The sequence below is a fragment of the Mustelus asterias genome, chromosome 20 (assembly GCF_964213995.1).
Source record: "Mustelus asterias chromosome 20, sMusAst1.hap1.1, whole genome shotgun sequence".
NCBI classification, from domain to species: Eukaryota; Metazoa; Chordata; class Chondrichthyes; order Carcharhiniformes; family Triakidae; genus Mustelus; species Mustelus asterias.
The window spans coordinates 53,904,059-53,925,667 of NC_135820.1; the positions used below are offsets into that span (position 1 = coordinate 53,904,059).

Sequence of the window (21,609 nt, forward strand, 5' to 3'; positions counted from 1 at the left end):
GTTAATTTTTCATTAATACCCATTGTTCTTTATCGATTATGACACAATGTCCCTCACAGAATTTGTCACTGACATTCATGTCTGTCCAAGATTTTTTTCTGAATATATTTTAATACATACAAAGCATTGTAGTTCTTAACAGCTAATGGTATGAAAATTATGGGTCAATTCAACATGACATTATATACACTGTATACAAATCATCTTTGCACATGTCAGCCAGTTTCATGACCCAATTTTACTTTGAACTATATGTTTTTGCCTTTTATGCTCTTGAACAATTCTTCAACCGTTGACTAACAGCTGCTTCAGATTAAGAAAGAATCCTCCATGGATATTATTCCAAGTAGTTTAATTATCTTATCCCTATTAAACTTTTTAATGCAATCCTTGATGATAAAATTCTACCAAAAATATACACAGTTTTTCTTTTTTTTCACTGGCATGTAACAAAATTCTTACCTTGAAGATTCTTGTTTGTAAATGTCGATAATATTTTCCACCAACAAATTTCGCTGCAGTCCATAAACTCCATGTCTGTCCAGGATAACCTCATGGCGACAGGATGGACACCGGAATCGACCCCCTGAAACTCCAGCTGTGCCCCGAGACTATCCACAAAGGAAAATCCAGTTTAGATTACACAGACTGGTATTTGCACATCCAGCTCTGATATCCAAAAACAGAAACAGAATAAAACAGCACACAACAGAAAAAGTTGGATACAGCATTGCTGGGACTGAATTAATGCTTTACAAACCTGCATTTACATTTGCATGTCAAATGCAAATGACACACGATGACTTGGATAGTCAACATCTTGTCCCAAAGATAGAGGAGTCTAAAACTAGAGGGCATAGATTTAAGGTGAGAGGGGAACGATACAAAAAGGTCCAGAGGGACAATTTTTTCACACGGAGGGTGGTGACTGTCTGGAACGAGCTGCCAGAGGTAGTAGTAGAGGTGGGTACAATTTTGTCTTTTAAGAAGCATTTAGACAGTTATATGGGGCGGCATGGTGGCACAGTGCTTAGCACTACTGCCTCACAGCGCCAGGGACCTGGGTTCAATTCCCGGTTTGGGTCACTGTCGGTGTGGAGTTTGTACGTTCTCCCTGTCGGTGTGGAGTTTGTACGTTCTCCCTGTGTCTGCGTGGGTTTCCTCCGGGTGCTCCGGTTTCCTCCCACAGTCTGAAAGACATTCTGGTTAGGTGCATTGACCCGAACAGGCGCCAGAGAGTGGCAACTAGGGGAATTTCAAGTAACTTCATTGCAGCATTAATGTAAGCCTTATCTGTGACTAATAAATAAACTTTAACTTTATGGGCAAGATGGATACAGAGGGATATGGGCCAAACGCAGGCAATTGGGACTAACTTAATGGTAAAAATTGAGCAGCATGGACAAGCTGCTCCTAATCAGGCCAAAGGGCCTGTTTCTATGCTGTAAACCTCTATGACTGTAATGTTATAATGAACATTGATGTTTTGATGGTATAGGTTCTCTTTTAAAACTTTTCCATTAATGAGTCAATGTTCAGTGTTCAGTGATAGCAAAGAATGACCAGCAGACTGAATTAGAACCACAAAGTAGCCTGAATGTAATGAGTTCAGACTATCATTCCATACATTATGCTCATACATCAAGTCATGCCTCTTAAAAAAAAGATGTCACTATGTCTGGTGTCTCACTAGTGTTCAGTCACCTGCTACCTTGCAGTAAAGTTGGGAGAGATATCTGTACAATCTTACCTATATAATGATGGAATACTGACTGAATCTCTGGTGCTACAGTTGGGAACAAAATCTTTATTTTCTTATGGGCATTGGGACTTAGGATCATAGCATTGTTACAGCACAGAAGGAGGCAATTCAGTCTGTTGGCTTCTGCCAGTTCTCTAAAAAAAAGCTCAGCTAGTCATAATCCGCTACACTTTCTCGATAACCATGGAATGTGTTCCACCCGGGACTGGTGACATATCGGCCGGAATTTTACCGCCCTGCCTGTCATGGGAATCGGAGCGGACGAGAGGCGGACAACGGGAAGGTCCATTGACCTCGGGAGGGATTTTACGGTTTCTGGATGAGCGAAGCTGTAAAAATCTGCCCATCAACTTTAAGAAAAGTCAACCTCTCTAATAATTCACCTTTATCCATTTTTAGCCCATCCAGAATCTCATCTGCCTCCTCTTTCACTATGACTAGGCAGCGTCTTCTTCCATGGTAGAGGCAGTTGCAAATTATTCATTTAGAACCTCAGCCATGACCTCTGCCTCCCCTCCACTCCTCTTACCATCACTTCGCTATTAAATGCCTATAGAAGACTATTGGAATTCCCTTTTTTGTTGGTTGCCAATCGCTTCTCATACTCTTTGTTTCTCTGATATCATTTTTCACTTCTCTTCTGAACTTTCAATATTCAGCCTAGTTTGCACTTGTGTATTATCAACCTGATATCTGTCAACGCCCCTTTTGCTTCATTTTATCTTTTCTGTCAACCAAGGAGCTCTGCCTTTGGTTGCCCTACCTCCCCAATTTGTAATAACGTATTGCGACTGCACCCGTATTATCTCTTCTTTGAAGGAAGCCCATTATTCTGCTAAAAGTTTTGCCTATCAATCTTTGATTTCAAATTACCTGGGACATATCCATTATCAACCCAATGAGATTGGCCTTCCTTGATCTAGTAGTTTTATATTCTATAGCTCCTTGTTCTTTTCCAAGACTAATCTAAACCTTATGATACTATGGTCACTGTTCCCTGAATCTCCTTGACTGATTCACTTGACCCACTTAATTCCCCTGAACCAGATCCAACAATGCTTCCTTTTTTAGTGGGCTGGAAACATACTGATCAAAAGTAATTCTCCTGAACACACCAGAAACGCTTCCTCCTTTCTGTCCATTACACTATTATTATCCCAGGCTATATCAGGATTAGGAGCAGGAATTGTCATTTAGCTCCTTGAATATGCTCCACCATTAAATCTTGGCTGATTTGTGACCCAACTCCATTTGTCTACCTTTGTCCTATTACTCAAAGAGGATGCGACTATGCAGTGGAAGTGCATTCCACAGAAGTGATTCTGTGGAAACCTACCTTGATAGTTGGGTAGCCATAGACCCTTGATGATCTCCAGCCCCCATCTTTGTTTCTTGGTGTACAGGAACTTTGTATGGCAATCTGTGATATTGGGACTGAATTTCAATTAAGTAGTCACAATTCTCCTGCCCATGTAGTGGGAAACCTGGAGGGTTTTCCATTGGCGTTAGCAGCGTCTGACAGCTGGGATTCTCCATTGTTAACCCATGCCTAGTGCTCACGGATGGCAGAAAATTGCGTTTGTGCCCCCTTCATTATTGCTTTCACTCACCAAGGCTCTATTCCACCTTTATACTCTGTCAATGTTGAGACTTTGATGCAAGGCTATGGAGTTCTATTTATCCCTTTATCAATGCTGAATGAAATGATTGGCTTTCAATTACTTCCTGGGTAATGAGATCTCTCTCCTTTGTGACTGAACTGGATCCTGTTCATTGTAGCAGTGCCAACAAGTGAGTGTGCCTCCCAAGAAGGAGACCCATGGCCCAGTTTCATGGTCCTCCCACATTGCCTCATACCCCGCCCAGATAAAACCAATCTTATTGCTTTTGCACAACTCCATTGTTCTGGGATCAAAAATGGTGCTGCTACACCTGTACTTCAGGACCAAATTCGAAAGTCCCACCTTCAATGTCCACAGGCCCCCAGTTTACCTGGAACCTCATAATGTGCAGGTGGAACTACCCCCTGTTATTCTCCAGCCTCTAAGCCACTAATACTGGATTCCATCAACATTGTGGACACTCCATCCCTCATCCCTGAGCCCATCACCTATGAAGAACCAATGCCCATATAGACCCAATCTGGAGGTTCTGTATACCGTGACATACAGGGGTGAACCCCCTCCGCACTCCGCTATGAGAATTTCACATACCCCTCCCCTCCCTTGTGTTATGTCTTCCCTATCTACACACTGCAGATGCCCCAGTCACCATCACCATATTCTCTGCAGCCCAAACAGAGACAGCCAAGTCCAAGGACAGTAACTGCAGGACAGTCCTGCACACCAAGCTGTTCTTTATTCCTGTGGAGTACACAGCCCTTGCCCCTCCCTGCAGCTGGGATACACCATGCTCACAATGATTGCTCTTGCTGCATGCCCGCTGCTCTTCTGCACCATCTCCTTTCTCTGACTACAGATTGTGAGGTCCATATTGCACCTGAACTGCTTATCATCTGTGATTCCTTTCCATTTCATCGGAGGAATCTCGGCCCTCTGTGACACCTGCCTACAAGCCCCTGAACTAAAACTGAAGACTTGACATATTTCCTCTTACCATAAGAGGACTAAGGACAAAAGTGACCCTCCCAAACCACTTCCAACTTCCGAGTGTTGATGCGAACCATCCCTAATTTGCCACACTAACAATATTCTCCAGCCCCCCTTTGACTCCTTGTTTGTCAGCATTTCATGTACCCTTGTTGTGGTCCAGCTTTCTCGCCCTCAGTCTTCCCTTTGCCTTCCATTGTGCAGCCTTGCCCTTCCCCCCTGGCCTTGCACAGCACTCCTTCCCCCTTACCCATTTTGAGTTTGCCCTTCCACAACTGCTTTTGCACACCCTCTTTCCAAATTGCCCCTCTTGTGTTTGCATTCCCACCGCTCCCTGGCCTTGCACACTTTGCCTATTGCCCCCCTTACCTATTGCCCTCCTTGAGCTTGTCAGCTTCACCCTTGTTATATATTTAAGCAAGGGCTCAGGTTATTTTAAGTGCTGATCACATGTTCTGATGGTGATGACATTATGTTGTGTGATCAGGATTCAGTTTGTACTTGATGCAGAGCAGAAAAAGCAGGTCTTCAATAAGACCTATTGTGTGTCTGTTTGAATCCACGTGTGCAAGTCACATTCTTTTCTTTCTGTTAAAATCCACAGCTCCTAACATAGTCAGGACATTGCGACCCTCACCTCACACCCCAACCTGAACTTCAGTCAATCCAAGAGGAGGGTGCACGAGTCTCACAGTCCCGTGCTGTCTATACAGGTAACAGTGGTAGGCATGGGGAGCAGAAGACCCCTCAGTCCACAACTCCGAGCTCAGCACTAGTCAGAGTTGACCTGAGTGGAGGGTCCATGAGTTCCGCAGAACAGTACTGTCCATAAAGATGAGCTTGGCTTGGAACTGGGGGTCACAAACCGGTCTGCCAAAACAGAGAGGCATTCAGCACAGCAGGTAGGCTATGCTGTTTGACTCACCTTGAAGTCTCGAGTGAACAGAAATGTGCATGCCACTCCTTTTCAAACAGGCTTGAGGCCAATGTAATTTCCTGCTGGCATGACACAAGATTGGAAAGTGTGGGGGGATTCTGAAGAGCTGCTGTTTTAATGAGCATTCATGAGATGCAAATGGTGTTCATGCCACCAGGCAGCGGGAAAACCAACCTGCCACTGGGAGAACTGCAATGGGTTTTTATGCCGTCGTGTTTCCAACATTTTGGCTCCCCCAGACTCTCTGCTCCAGCCTCCAATCAAACACCGGCAGGATGGGAGAATTCCACCCAGAGGGTCTGGTGGTGAGCCACCACCTCAATGATATGTGCTGATGTGCCAGTGAATGTGGGTCCCTTTTTAGTTAAAAATGTCTTTAATTTTGAAAAAGTTCAATATGACACCCACTGATGATGTCTTCAACCAGAATTCTTCTCCCTCCAGCCCAATGTTCTCCACATTTATACCTCCCAGTGTTGGGGTCAACACCCTGGTCCACACCAAAACTTGGTTACATTTTACTTACAAATAGAAATGCAAGGGATATTAAAAGTAACTTACAGCGTAACAGAAATACAGGAGACAGTAAGATACCTGACACAGAGGCTAACAGTAATTGACTAGAATGCTTCATAATTTCTAAGTCATTAATGTGTCAAGTGGAACACACTGTGTACTTACTATCTGTTCTACGGAACTGGAAACCTGTGCTCACTTACCCATGATGTGGAGATGCCGGCGTTACCTCACTTACCCAGCCACTTCCGATCTGACAAGTGGAATATCACATAATTCTGTCTTTGGTTACAGTTAACGTTGTGCTGTAACTTCACTAAATTAAGTTTATTTATTAGTGTCAAAAGTAGGCTTACATTAACACTGCAATGAAGTTACTGTGAAAATCCCCTAGTCGCCACAGTCCAGCGCCTGTTCGGATACAACTGAGGGAGAAATTAGCATCTAACCAGCATGTCTTTTGGATTGTGGGAGGATACCGGAGTAAACCCACGCAGACACGGGGAGAACGTGCAAACTCCACACAGTGATCCAGATCGGGAATTGAACCCGGGTCCCTGGTGCTGTGAGGCAGCCACTACGCCATTGTGCTGCCCAATTAGTATCTCATTTTAAATTATGCCTGCTTCTGTCACATTTGTCTGCATTTCCCATTGTACATGACTGATCTTCCAACTAGATGGTGATGGAGGAAGATAATGTATACAACTCTGCTGCTGTTGGTGCCTCTCGGTACTTTATTTCGATGCCCACTCTGACCTCAATATCTGTTCTTCATCCATCCCAATTAACATAGTTCTATTGGCAGATGACACAGTAAAGTTTATTTTTACATTTGTTTATGGCAGATGGGGGCTGCTTGCAATGGCAGCATTAATTGGCCATCCTTAATTACTCCTGAGAAGGTGGTGGTGAGCTGCGTCCTTGAACAGCTGCAGCTCACAAGGTGTAAATACAACCACAGTACTGTTGGTTGGTTGGTTGGGGGTGGTTCCACGATTTTGACCTAGCAACAGTGAAGGAATAACGATGTAGCTCCAACTCAGGATGGTGTTAGAGAGGAACTTGAAGACCGCGTGGACTGCGGGGTTCAAGGAAATGGCTTACCACCACCTCCTCCAGGGCAATAAATGCTGGCCTTGCCAGTGATGTAAACACCCCATGAACGAATTTTTATGAATAGCCTTGGTACCATCGGGTTTCTCTTTGTTATAGACATAGAACTTTCTGAACACATTCAGCAGCAGTAAGCACACCAACCAATCTACCAAAAACATTTTCTATACCCTTGCTTCCCTCTCGACAGCCTCAAACAGTATTGCTATTTAAGAATGGGGGCTGGTGGTTCAGAGGTGAGGTGGGGATGGGAGAAATATGTGTTGATCACTAGATATTTCCTTGATCTTGTTTGGACATCAGAACTCATGGGAGCTGGAACCAGTGGTAAAAACATCCAGGGCTACTTCCCTCTGACTTCACTTTTGTTCAGCAAACCTTCAGCACTCCTGGGGCCGAGGCAGAGAGCCAATTAACATCGTTACAGGGGCTGATGTCACAAATCTAGCAAACCCAACTGTCCACTTTACTACCAGCCAGATTCTGGCTGTGTTCCCAGCAGCCCATTTTATCAGGGATTGCAAAATTGGCTTGCATAATATAAACACATTACATATTGTCAATAGATCAACCTAATTCAAAACAAATTCTTTGGAACTAATTATTTTATTTAAAATATGCCACAAAATTCAATTTGTGGCAGACGCGGATTTACAGTTCGTGGAGCTCTGTGCTAACCTTCATTTATGGGCCCCCACTAAACTTCACACCCCACCTGACCCCAACCACCCTCACCCCACAGAACACAAAGGCAGAAGCCATAAAATACACAAATTGATCACTGCTCTTTAACTTGTAAAAAAAAACGTGCTTGGCATTTCAGAATCCTTCTTGTTCAACTTGTTCAGGCAATGTGGTATCTCCAGAAATCAGCAAGTCTAAGTCATCAGATAGTTCACTCATACTTTAGGATGAGGATGAATGTGCAGTTTGTGTCCTGTTCAATACTTCAAACTTTTTAAAGTAAAAAACAAATGGTCTGAAGTAAAAGACAAAGTGTCCCTTCATAGTGCTAAAGAAACTGATCTTGATTTTAATGAAGGATCTGAAAGAACAGACGTTTGCACAGTAAATCCCATGTTTTTATCAGCTTCAATTCAACTCTGTAAATATTGGATTTATCTTCTGACCATGAAGATGTGATTTTGGATTTCAAACAACACTCACTCTATTCTTCTCCTGCCCATTCCCTCCTCACAAATTCTACCTCCCCGTGGATCCCCAACCCCATCACAAACTCTCCCTCCCTCGAAAATGCAACACAGCCCTCACCACACTCTGCCTCCCTGTAAGTCTGCAATCCTGGATAACCCCCTCATAAACTCCTCCCCCCACACCTTCACACTCTTCCCCCCCCTCCATTTCCCATCCCCTCACAATCTTTCCTCACCCCTCACACACTCTCACCTCGCTGGCCTGGGGTCTTCAAGGCAGCCGCCAGCCTCACTCATCATCTCCTTGTGGCTAAGGCTTGATATAAGTCCTCGCGCCTCACTGTTGCTGGCCTGCCCTGGCTCGAGTCGCAAACCTGGTCGTCTTGCTGACCTCAGCTCATGTTGGCTTATGGTGCATTGTGCCTCACTGTCGCTGGCCTGCCCTCAGCCCTGGGTCAAGTCGCAAACCTGCTCATCTTTCAAAAAAACAGTAAAACCTCAACAGCCTCTGCTTCGCCCTCCTAGCCAAATCACCTCTCTTCATTCCTTGCTAGCACGTCTAAGTTAACCATTCATGTGGTCTGGACCAGTGTTTTCCCACTCTTTCAGACTCAATAATCAGAGTCTGATTTCGCTCTGCATTGCCTGCTCAAACGACCTAATCAGCAAGGAGTAATCAGGCTCTGACTGAATGTTCAGTGCACTGGCCGGTAAAACACTGCCCCTCCCCTCCCCACCCCACCGCCCCCGAACTCTCCCCACCAGGTTTGGGGAGGATAAAATGATCTAAGCAATAAATAATTCCGCTGGGTTTGATTTGGAAAGGATTGAAGTTAAATGCTTGAAAAGGATTGAAATACAATAGTTGTCACTGGGTTTTAAGTTAGTAGCAGACTCAGTCCCTAAGATTCCATCCTCCTCACTGATAATTACATTTCCAAATCAAAAGAGCTGTGGCCCTAGTAGCCACCCTGAGGCAGCACAGCATATTTGATAAACACATTCACCAATGCACTCAGCTTCCCATTGCATAGCCAATTTTATATCCACACTGCCAACATCCGTTGAATCCCATGGGCTTTGACTTTGCACACAAGTCAACAATGTGGCACTCGATCAAATACGTTTTGAAAATCCATATACCCATCAATTAATTCATCAAAGAGCTCAAATCAGCTAACAAATCTCCAGCTCTGAAGAAAAATCATGCGGGCTCCTAAAACGTTAACTCCGTTTTTCTCGCCACAGATGCTGCCAGGCATGCTGAGTTTTTCCAGCATTTTCTGATTTTAATAACAAACGCATATTGGCTGTCATTTATTATCCCAGGTTCTTTCAAGTGATTATTTTATAGTGTCTCAATGTTTACTAACCACTGAATGGACTATAGTTATCAGATTTATCTCTTTGGCTTTTTTTTTACTTAACAAGACCAATTTTGGAAACATCAGATGCTCCATAGGTGTTATTCAGTCACAAAGCACACGAGCTCTTTTCCACTTTGTTTTTTCAAAAAAGAGACAAAATTTTCAGGAGGTTTCGGGGTATACAATTTAGGATGGAGATGAGGAGACATTTCTTCACCCAAAGAGTGGTGAGCCTATTGAATTTATTATCACAGGGAGTAGTTGATGCCAAATCATTGAATGTATTCAAGAGGCCGCTGGATATAGCACTTGGGGTGAATGAGATCAAAGGTTATGGGGAGAAAGAAGGATTAGGCTATTGAGTTGGATGATCAGCCATGATCGTGATGAATGACAGAGCAGACTCAAAGGGCCAAATGGCCTTCTCCTGCTCCTATGTTTCTATGTTAGACTAGAGTTAGATGTATTTTGAATCATATTTACTCATTTAATATGAAGCAACCTCAAAATTCTTTTTTTTAAAATCTTGACCTTCAAAATAATTAATTGCCTTTCATATGGTGCTATATGTAAGTATTGAAAAGTAAAGCTTTTGTCTATTCTTTTAAGGTTGGTCAGTATTAAATTGCTATCAGAACTACCACATAGGGTGGAACTAGGTAAAACTGAAATAGTTCTGAATCGTCATGTAGCCAGAGGATAAGTAGAGCAAACTGCTTACAATAAAATATAATTATCTTTCAAACAATGCTCATCCTCCCCCCTCCCCCAATAAATCAGTCCGTATACATTTAATGGTGTGATTTGCTATTAGCATCTTACATCTAGAGAAAGTTTAAATTTTGACTGAAATATCCCTGACTCCAAGCAAACTGGTAGTTTTACACAGGTCTTTACATTAGAACACATCTTTTACCTGAAAGACATCATTGGCACATTTTCTGCACAGGTTATGCTGACAGGGCAGGATCACGACAGGCTTGGTAAACAGTTCCAAACATATTGGGCAGATCAGCTGCTTCTCCAGATTATCCATAGTTTGTGAATCTCTGTAGATTGAGCTATATTCCATCGGGACAGACATGTCAGAAACAGATTTTGCAGGAAGATCTCAAGACTGAACTGGAGGATTCAGCATGTAACTTTCCCGTTGTTTTCTCAGAGTCTTCCCATTGGAAAATATTCCGAGCAAGAGGGGAGGAAGAGAACTGACAGCTTCACAGTGCTTTGCTGTGCATCACATATCTGTCATTGTGTTTAAATTTAAATTGCAGGCGTCACATGTTGTGCAAGTAGACATGCCATTGCCCATATATGAAAAGTCTAGAATCTTGTTTAAGAACCACCACTCTGCTCATGTTACTTCCATTCATATCACAAGGGAACATGGCAATTTTAAGTTTATGACTCTACAGGCCTATTGGTCTAAGACAAAACTTATTTATAGCGCAAAACTACAAGAAGTTGCTTTCATACGAATTAAAATTGATCACCACTTGAATTTCTCTCTGCAGTAGGTCTGCTATTTATATAAATTCAGTTGAAATGCATTGTCCAGTTTAAAAGTAAGTCCATTCCTTGATCATTTTTGATTTAAAAGCAAGATCCTTCAGAGTTTACTGCCAATCTTACTTCTAAGGTTCCTCAAGCATTCAGTTGGCCAGATTTTAAAATCCTACATTTTGTCAGTATAATCTATTCTTGTGTTGAAAAACTGTAGTTTTAAGAAGAAGGAGATTCCCTTGTTAACTCCTTCACTTTGAAGATGCTGAAACTTGCTGGGATCCAATTGCATTCCTGAGAATTCACCAGTTCCTTGCCCACGTGACCATGCTTTATGCATAAGCCTAAACAACAGCTGTGAACTATTCAACTCTGCACAACCTCACTAATAAACCCAATCTGCTCCACAAGCATGGACAAATTGTAGCTGGAATTGCTCCTTTTATTTCACTGGCCCTTACTGCCAAGAAAGGTCAATTGTGATGGTCAATTTCTATCCTCACTATAATCAACCAACAACTGTGAAGGGCCCAGCTGATGTTAAACATTAGGGTTTCCAAATCCCTGAAGGGAAACTTGGAACGCCTGCTCTCAGCTGTATTTTACAAGTTGGCATAATGTGAGGAAAGATGTGAAGATCACTGAAGGATGTCCAAGAAACATAGAAACTAGAAGCAGGAGTAGGCCATTTGGCCCTTTGAGCCTGCTCTGCCATTCATTTTGATCATCGAATACAATATCCTGATTTCCCCCCCATTCCTCCAATATTTCTTGATCCCTTTAGTCCTGTGATGATTTTAAACAGAGTAAGTTTTTACTAAACAGTAAAGCGCACAACAAGAAAATCAACTAAAGATACACTTAATTACATTAATGGTTTTTGTTAGGAAATCATGATAAAATGAAAGTAGTAAAGGATCCAGTAATTGGCAATGTGTTCTGGTGGGGTGCATATTTAAAGAAAAACAAACTAGTTTGAAATAGAAATTGTGGTAAAGGCAGATTGTTTGGGTTAATGGAACTAGTGGCTGGGGTTTTGCACTGCCATTTGCAGCAGAAATGGAGGCCAGGCAGGGGAGGAGCAGGCAAAATATAATGAGACCCAAAAAAAGGGGACTTCATAGAATCCCTATAGTGCAGGAGGCCGCCATTTGGCCCATTGAGTCTGCACCAACCACAATACCACCCAGGTCCTAATCCATAACCTCACATATTTACCCTGCTAATCCACCTGAAACTAAGGGACAATTTAGCATGGCCAATAAACCTAACCCACACAGCTTTGGACTTATGATGGCAAGATTTCCCACAGCGAATGTCCTCAGCCCTCTCCATTGGTGTGATACAGTTCCCGCCGAGAAAGGTGGAGGGAAACTTGGTTGAATTCATTATTATATCTTTAGCAGTCAGTCCCTCTGTAGCCTCACCCAATGCTCGATAATCTGCCCCTGCATTGTCACGTCAACAGCTTTTTAAAATAACGGGAACCTGGCGACCTCACTGCCGAAAGGGAGTCCAGGGGCAGGCGCACAGCTTGGCACAGGAGTCCAGGATGGGGAGAAGACCCCGGCAGCACATGGGGGAAGCCAGCTAAGGGGCTTTTTCTTCAAGGAGGTTAATGCCACAACTCCGGGGACAAAAGGGGGTATGTGCTGCAGGTGGCCATTGAGCTCAGGCTGTTGGTTTGTGGAGAAATCTAATGAGTGAAGGCAGGCACAAATAGATTCAGAGTTAGGTTTAATACATTGACAAAGGTGGTTTAATCCTTATGTAAGTGCTCACTATCTACAATTGCCTAACAACATCAGTGCCCACTCAATGCAACTAAACTCTCTTCACCTTTCTAAACCCACATCTTCGACTTGCTACCTGCCTAGAATCCAGAGCAGAGTTGGAGGCAGCCTTTTGACTGCTATGCTCTGCAGTCCATGATGACTTTAGTGGGCATCCTCTGGGGCACCAGGGCCCTTGCAAGCTGCTGTGGTGTGGTAGCATCGCCCTCCTCTGTGTGCAAGGCTAAAGCTGAAATAATCAGAGAAGGGAGGGAGTCAAACGGGCCAGGTGGTCTCAGAAGCCTCCTGGGTGGAAGGCTCTCTTTCTCCTCCTCCCTATAGGTGCTCAAAGGCCCCTGGCCTCCTCCTTGGACAGAGAGGAAGCTAGAGTGAGGTTCAGCAGCCCTGCCATCTTCTGGCACTGGCACTTGTGGATGCCCACAAGTGCATGCACCATGGATTTCACACCCTCCACCATGGAGCTTTTAATTGGACAGAGAGTCAAACTGTATTTAGCAATCTAAAACTGTGTTGGCAACAGCACCAGTTTTAGCAGCTTGCCGAATTATGGCAGAGAATGTTAGATCTTTTTGGGCAGCTTTCTTCGAGTGAGTGCCTTTGTTTTGCTGTTGATTGTAAAATCTGGACCAATAATGCCAGTAATTTCTTGGGAATTGACCTATCCATGTCACTGCAGCTCTCAGCTGGTAGGTGTCTTATGATTACAGCATCACTATAAGGAAATCAGAATCATCGTCTTGGTCAGTAAGCAAGTGGAAAAGTATTTAAACTGAATCAAATTAAAAGATTTTGCCACATGTATCTGCATTGGATCTATTTGTTTCAAATAATTAATAATGGCATGATAAATGAAGAGTTTTGTTGCACTATTGCTAAGAATTCCACTGCTAATGCCAGAACTCATTTTATTAAAAGCCTTCCTAATCAAATATAGATTCTGGTGCCAGAGACTCCAGGCAGCTGCAAATTGAACCCATCTGGAACGTGGTAAGGATGGTTAAAAAAGCATTACGAAATGAGCAGGCTAACATGAAAAATAGGCGAGTTCTACTTCTTCTATAACAGTATCATGTTGCACATTTAATGCAGAAATATTACAAGACACTTCACAGAAGCACGATCAGATAGTGATATCAAGAGGATTGAGGGGTGAATTTCAAGGAGAGTCTGCAATTTTTAGAAAAAACATCACCTGTAATTATGCATTGTGCAATGGAAGTGTAATTACGCAGTAGACAGCAACACTCTAAACATCAATGAGAATCAAACCCTCTAGAGCTACCTTTACTAACTCCATGATAGCTCTGTGTTTTGAATGCTGCACTCATCTCTAAAGACTAAAGAGCAGGGGGGGGCAAGAGCTAGATAACCAAAGAAAAATACTTGGAAACACTGCCAGAACCATCACATGCAAACAGGAGTACAATACAAAATACATGAACACTGCAGAATTAATAGGTTCTGCATGGCAGTTCTGGATAGAATTTGAGTAAGAATGTCTCATTTATAACACTGTCGGGTCCTGTATTATTTTAGGAACCAATATTGGAAGCTACTAAACAGCCTGATCAGCTCTGAGCAATTCCGCTATCTACAAGATAGCAGAATTGCTCAGAAAAAACACTCCCTTATAGCTGCAAATTACCTTTGTCCCAGTGTTAGAAACTAGAAACATGATAAGAAGAAACATATTTAATAGTCAGTATGAAATGGGTAGAGGATTAGGTTAATCCTGTAAGTTTTATTTTGCAAGAAATTGCTTAAATGTCACTGGAACTAGTGGAATGATTATTCTTAGGTTATGATAGTTCACCTAAATGTTGGCCATAGCTGGGTAAATACACAAATAGATAGCCATACTACAAAGCCAGGTTAGGTTTTTCATTTAACCTTCCTTAATTAAGCTGCTTGCTGAACATAGGAGTCAATTAATTTGAGCAACTATGAACTCCCTGGGTGAATCTTCTTACGGTTCAATAGTCTGATAAGGAATTAAAACAGACTGGATAACCATCATGATCAGGTTATTAACAGACAATATGAAATTACAAACTGAGGGGCAGCAGGGTGGCACAGTGGTTAGCACTGCTGCCTCAGTGCCATGGACCCAGGTTCAACTCCAGCCTTGTGTCACTGTCTGCGTAGAGTTTGCACATTCTCCCCATGTTTGCGTGGGCTTCCTCTGGGTGCTCTGGTTTCCTCCCACAGTCCAAATATGTGCAGGTTAGGTTGATTGGCTATGCTAAATTGATCCTAGTGTCAGGGGATTAGCAGGGTAAATATGTGGGGTTACAGGAATAGGGCCTGGGTGGGATTGTGGTCGGTACAGACACGATGGGCCGAATGGCCTCCTTCTGCACTGTCGGGATTCTATAATAGATAAATAAAAACAATGAGGCCCCTGACTGAAAGTAGCACACAGAGGCTGGAACATCTGGCCTCAAACCTGGGAATGACATTTAACTAGGATCCGCTGGGCAGGAACCTGATCAGAGCCGCTTGGCGGCAATCCCATTTAATGTTTGACATCTGGAAGGAGGTCATATTCTTTAAAAACTAAAATTTATTAGCATCACAAGTAGGCTTACATTAACACTGCAATTAAGTAACTGTGAAAATCCCCTAGTTACCACACTCCAGCGCTTGTTTGGGTACACTTGAAGGAGAATTTAGCATGGCCAATGCACCTAACCAGCATGTTTTTTGGACAGTGGGAGGAAACCGGAGCATCCGGAGGAAACCCACGCAGACACGGGGAGAAAGTGCAGACTCCACAGACAGTAACCCAAGCCGGGACTCAAACCTGGGTCCCTGGCACTGAGGCGCAGCAGTGCTAACCACTCTGCTACCATGCCGCCCTTTGCTGATTCCTTTCCTCTAGAAATACAAATCATTTCTCCAGACCCAAATAAGCATCTGAGAAATCTGGCTACCTTAAACTTGTGAAGTTATTGGAAAAGTGTTCCCGATCTGGAATAGCCACGTAACTGAAATAGGTTACGGTTATAAACCACTTCAATTGGACTACTATTGATAAAGCGGGCAGCACGGTGCCACCGTGGTTAGCACTGCTGCCTCACAGCTCTAGGGACCCGGGTTCAATTCCGGCCTCGGGTCACTGTCTGCTTGGAGTTTGCACTTTCTCCCTGTATCTGTGTGGGTTTCCTCCAGGTGCTCTGGTTTCTTCCCACAGTTCAAAGATGTGCAGGTTAGGTTGATTGGCTATGATAAATTGACCCAGTATCGGGGGGATTAGCAAGATAAATGCGTGGGGTTACGGGAATAGGGCCTGTGTGAGGTTATGGGAATAGGGCGTGGGTGGAATTGTGGTCAGTAGGCTCGACAGGCCGAATGACCTCCTCCTGTACCATAGGGATTCTATGCTTACAAACTGCGCTCTCAACTTCAATGACATATGGGCATTATACATCCAGGTCCCTCTCCACCTGCATCCCCTTTAGAGTTGCACTGTTTATATTATATTGGGTAGAATTTTCTGTGACAACTGTGGCATATTTCGCGGCAGCAGACCCAGCCCACCAATGGCAGGATCTTCTGGTCCCGCCGCTGGCAACAAGATTCCCTGTTATATGCAACACATGCTGCCAGGAAACCCGCATCGAGGTTTCACTGTTGGCGGGACCAGAAGATTCTACTGGTAGGAAAATTCCAGCCTACCAGTGTCTCTCTGTGTTTTTCCTACCAAAATGAATCAATTCACATTTCTCACTTTGAACTTCCTCTGCCACTATTCCACCCAGTCCAACTTGTCTATGAAGCTTTGAAATTCTACACTACCTGCCTCACAGTTCACATGCTTCCAAGTTATGCATCATCCTCAGATTATAAAATTGTGCCCTGTGCAGCGAAGACATAAGTCATTAATATCTATCAGGATGAGGAAAGGTTCCCATAATACTGACCCTTAGGAAACTCCACTACAAATCTTCCTGTAGTTGAAAAACACCCATTAACCACTATTCTGTTACTTGTCATTCAGCTAAGTGAAAGAACTGTTCACATGTGCCACCTGTCCTGCCTGCTCTACAGTGGCACTCAATACTTATTATGGTTGTACATTTTTGCTGTATAACAAATGTTATAACAATCTTAATGACCAACTTTGAAATTCTACACTACCTGCCTCACAGTTCACATGCTTCCAAGTTATGCATCATCCTCAGATTATAAAATTGTGCCCTGTGCAGCGAAGACATAAGTCATTAATGTCTATCAGGATGAGGAAGGGTTCCCATAATACTGACCCTTAGGAAACTCCACTACCATTGGCCATTTGGGCCAAAACAGTGGGTCAGAGTAATGTGCTCTTTCAGACAGTTGGTGCAGAATCGATGGCCCAAATGGCCTCTCTCTGCACTGTAGGGATTCTATGAGATAACCAAAAATGGCTGAGAGCAAAATATGACTGATATTTGGTTGCACCAAAATAATGCATCCCTGACCAGATATACTACCTCCACTATGTCTGCATCAATCCTGAAACATATGAAAAAGACTGAAGTGACATAACAATTTTCAACATTCCTTTTCCTTGTGTATAGCCACTGTATAATTTTACACAACATAGAATTGTACATGAGGTGCATTTTGTACAGTAACAAATTAAATAGTTCTTTTGTAATCAATCCCTAACAAGTGACCATACCATGTAGTTTGCAATTGATTTTAATTTATTAATAAATTATACTTGAATTAATATTAAACTGATGAGCTCAACAATCAGACCAGAAATTGCTGAAAAATAAACACCATGTGAATGACACAGTTATTAATGTTCAAATCAGCAAGGAACTTGTGATAAGGAGAAATACTGCAAATTGCCAATCACCACATTTTTCTGGGTGGTTTGTGAAACTAGCTGGCAAAGATAGCATCGTGCCCTTAACATTATCATGATTTTCACTTGCACATCAAAGCCTACCAAGTCATGAGCAGAGAAAAAAAACTGCTTGACTTTGCAAACTATCACAGCTGAATGTAGGAGGGAGATGGTCTCTAGGCAAAGAAAGGCATCATTTATTACAATAATTGTGAAATATGAAATCTTGACGTGGCATTTTCTCAGCTAACAACCAGAAATTTGAACTTCTTTTAAATTATTGGTCTGGACGGCAAATGTAACACACAATGTAGTCTTTCTTGAAGCATCTGTCAAGCGAGAGGCATGACCTTGAAATGGAAAAGTCAAAGCAACCTGGTTCTTCAAAAGCTTTGGGTAACCCAGTGGTTAGCACTGTTGCCTCAGTGCCCAGGACCCGGATTCAATTCTGGCCTTGAGTGACTGTGTGTGAAGCTTGCATGCTCTCCTGTGTCTGCGTGGGTTTCCTCCCACAATGGCACTGCAGGTTGGGTGGATTGGCCATCCTAAATTGCTCCTTATCCATCCAAAGACATGTAGGTTAGGTGGATTAACTTTGGTAAATGCACAGGGTTAAGGGCGTTGGGGTAAGGTGCTCTTTCATAAAGTTGGTGTAGAATAGATGGGCCAAAACAGTGGGTCAGAGTAATGTGCTCTTTCAGACAGTTGGTGCAGATCGATGGCCCAAATGGCCTCTCTCTGCACTGTAGGGATTCTATGAGATAACCAAAAATGGCTGAGAGCAAAATATGACTGATATTTGGTTGCACCAAAATAATGCATCCCTGACCAGATATACTACCTCCACTATGTCTGCATCAATCCTGAAACATATGAAAAAGACTGAAGTGACATAACAATTATCAACATTCCTTTTCCTTGTGTATAGCCACTGTATAATTTTACACAACATAGAATTGTACACGAGGTGCATTTCGTACAGTAACAAATTAAATAGTTCTTTTGTAATCAATCCCTAACAAGTGACCATATAATGACTCCTATTTTACAATTGAAAATAAGGGGGAGTTTGGAAATAAAGCAAATGCACACAATTGTTTTTTTAAGCAACGGAAACACATTTATTTTACAACTGCAAATCAAATAAATTACCAATGATTTTCAGCAATACAGTACATAAATAACCATGCTAAAACAAGCATTACAGTTTATTTTATGTACAGGAGTCCATGGGCATCAAGTCCTGTAGTTAACATAACCACATCTACTTACATACAGTTTCAACTATGGTCCTTTAAGAATAAACCAAAAATGTTGCATAACGATGGTTTATTCTGATTTTACACCAATAATTTGAATTTTAAGGAACTTGTCAAATTTCAAATACAGTTTACACAATGCATTCTGGCTTTACATTTTTTTCTCTGCAGCCACATCCGACAACATCTGGGACAATTTGTAACTCACTGTTATTCCTGTACCACACACGAGAGCAGTGTGCAAATAAATAATGATGGCATTATTAGTTTTAAATTCAGGTAGCTTATATTTTAAAAAATGAGCTTGTTTGATCACTGACAACAGACATTTACTGAATGATAAAACACACATCTCTTCTGTATTTGCAAATTTCAGCACTATTATATTACAAAAAAGGTACATAAGCTATCTCGATTTTACCTCAGACAAACTAAATTACATCCTTGGTCTGTGAAACTGATATTTAGTCACAACACTTTCACTATGTTTTACAACTTTAAACTTTAAAAACCTAATTTGGAGAACAAATGTTTCATTGAATTAATTGATGCAGAGCGGAGAGGAAGCAATAATAGGCAAAAGACTGTCATCCTTCAACAGAAATAGAAACAGACTAGAATGTTCATTTCACTAACAAATTTTGCTTTTCTTCAGCATCCAAAACCTAATAATGTAATAAAACAGGGCAATTATCTGGCACCGTTGACTGATGAGTATCTGTTTACAAAAACCCTAATGTTAATTTTATCTGAATTTCAGTAATGTAAAATCACCAGTGGTCACTAAATTAAAATTATCCCCTATATTGTAACATTTACTGATGGTTAATTGATCAAATAAAAGCAGACTGCAAACTATTTTTAATGGTCCTGAAGGTTTGAACTTTTAGGAAACTAAATGGTTTTCTACAGCTTGCTACTTACATAACGTCAGCCACTGAGTGTATCTAACAATTATAGAAACATCCAAGCAGCAAGAAAGACGAATACAAAACTATATTCAGCACCTGTCCTCTTCATTCAGAGACTGTTCACCAAGTCCTTGGGAATGCATTAACTGTATTGCAAGACACTATAGATCATTTAAACTTCCAGACTAATGAACATGAAAAAATTAAGTTCTGTACCCCATCATTCAGCTCTGTGATACTTAAAATTGTCAAAAACTTTTATTCTTTTAATTCACACTATAAATGCTAAATATAAACTTCTATGCATGACATGAAAATAATCATATATATATATGTATAAACACAAAATTTACACGATCAACTATTAAAAAATCAATTACTTCTATATTCTATGTGCATCTGAAAATGAATTACAGAAGAAAGCAATTACATTTGTCACAACAGCATTACATTTCCACGTATTACTGCAGCAGATGTATTACTATGACAACCAACTAGACTGAAGCCACTTAACTTGCATGTTAACGTAAATGAAGCAAACCATGCTAGTAATGCTAGTTCACTTTGAATATTTTAAAATCAATGATGAAGTTTTCACAAGCTATTTAATTTAACATTACCGGTTTTAATCACGTCTTGACAAAAGTCAGAACCAGAAGGAATGCACACTAAAAACTGTGGAGACAGGGTGACCTAGGAACAATGCTTTCATAATTCTACGGTCATGGCTTTGAAGGCTCACACTGGTGGGTGGATGAAACTGGAAACTGTAATGGGAATATCTTTCGTCAGTTGCCATGCTTCAATTATTTCAACAGTGCATTCTGAAGCATAGAAAAGTGGGACCATCTTGTACCGTACTAGAGCCAGCAGATTTAAAGTTTTTTAAAAAGATTGCAGCTTCAATATTTTTTCAATTGGTATGATAAATAAACAGAAATCGAGAACATACAGAAGGGATAGGAAAAGATTTAGAACACATGCTACATGCACATAAAACTTTCAAACGAACAGTGAGAATAGTGAATGATTCAGGAGGGTTGAACTAGGCTAATAATTTTCTCAGTTATATCAGCTATGTGAACATCAACAAATTCCATTTGGCCCAATGCTATCCATGTTTAATTGCAACAACTTGATTTACAGGTACATCAATCTATGTTGGACATGTGTTCTGGGTCTATCAAGACATTTGGTTGGCTAGATCAGCTGATTGTAAATTAATATGCATACTTTCAATAGCCCATTGAAGAACTTCACTGAATTAATGATAATAGTTAAAAGTCAATATGGTACTTAAGGTGTCAACCCTGCAAAAAAAATCTAGACACTTCACATAGGAAGCTTATTCACAGAGATCTATTTCTAATCTCGTGATTTGTATGCTGACAAAAGTACTAGAATAACCAATTCTTATAAGCTTATGGAAGCAATGGCATCACTGAGCACACAGTTAAAAGATGAACACACAACTTGCATTTAGTGTTGCTTTATGACCACTGGATGTCTCAAAGTACTTCACAGCGAACATGTACTTCAAGTATAGTCGCTGTTGCAAGGTTGGAAACGCAGCAGCCAGTCTGCACACAGCAAACCCTCACAAACAGCAAAGTGATAATAATCAGATAATCTGACTTTGTAAGGCTTATTAAGGGATAAATATCATTCAGAACAAAGAATAATTTCCTTGCCCTTTTCCAAAATAGTGTCCTGGGATCTTTCACAGCCACTTGAGTAGGCAGATGGGGCTCTGGTTTAAACAGGCAATTTGAATACAAGGTGAAACATTCAAGGACTAATGAGATACATGGAGGTGTAAATTAAAATGTAGGAACTCAATGC

General features: G+C 41.7%; 1 protein-coding gene across 10 annotated transcripts in view; it reads right to left on the bottom strand.

Annotated features, from left to right (window-relative positions):
• The window catches only part of LOC144508538 (uncharacterized), a 33,970-nt gene extending 23,256 nt beyond the window's left edge, over positions 1–10,714 (bottom strand). For all 10 annotated transcript variants that reach the window (XM_078236557.1, XM_078236552.1, XM_078236553.1 and 7 more), the window contains exons 1-2: positions 10,378–10,714; positions 463–611 (exon numbers count right to left, since the gene is read on the bottom strand). In XM_078236557.1, the coding sequence (XP_078092683.1) occupies positions 463–611; positions 10,378–10,545 (317 nt within the window). In that variant the 5' untranslated portion in view covers positions 10,546–10,714. The remainder of the gene's footprint in view (positions 1–462; positions 612–10,377) is intronic.
• Positions 10,715–21,609: the final 10,895 nt, after the last annotated feature.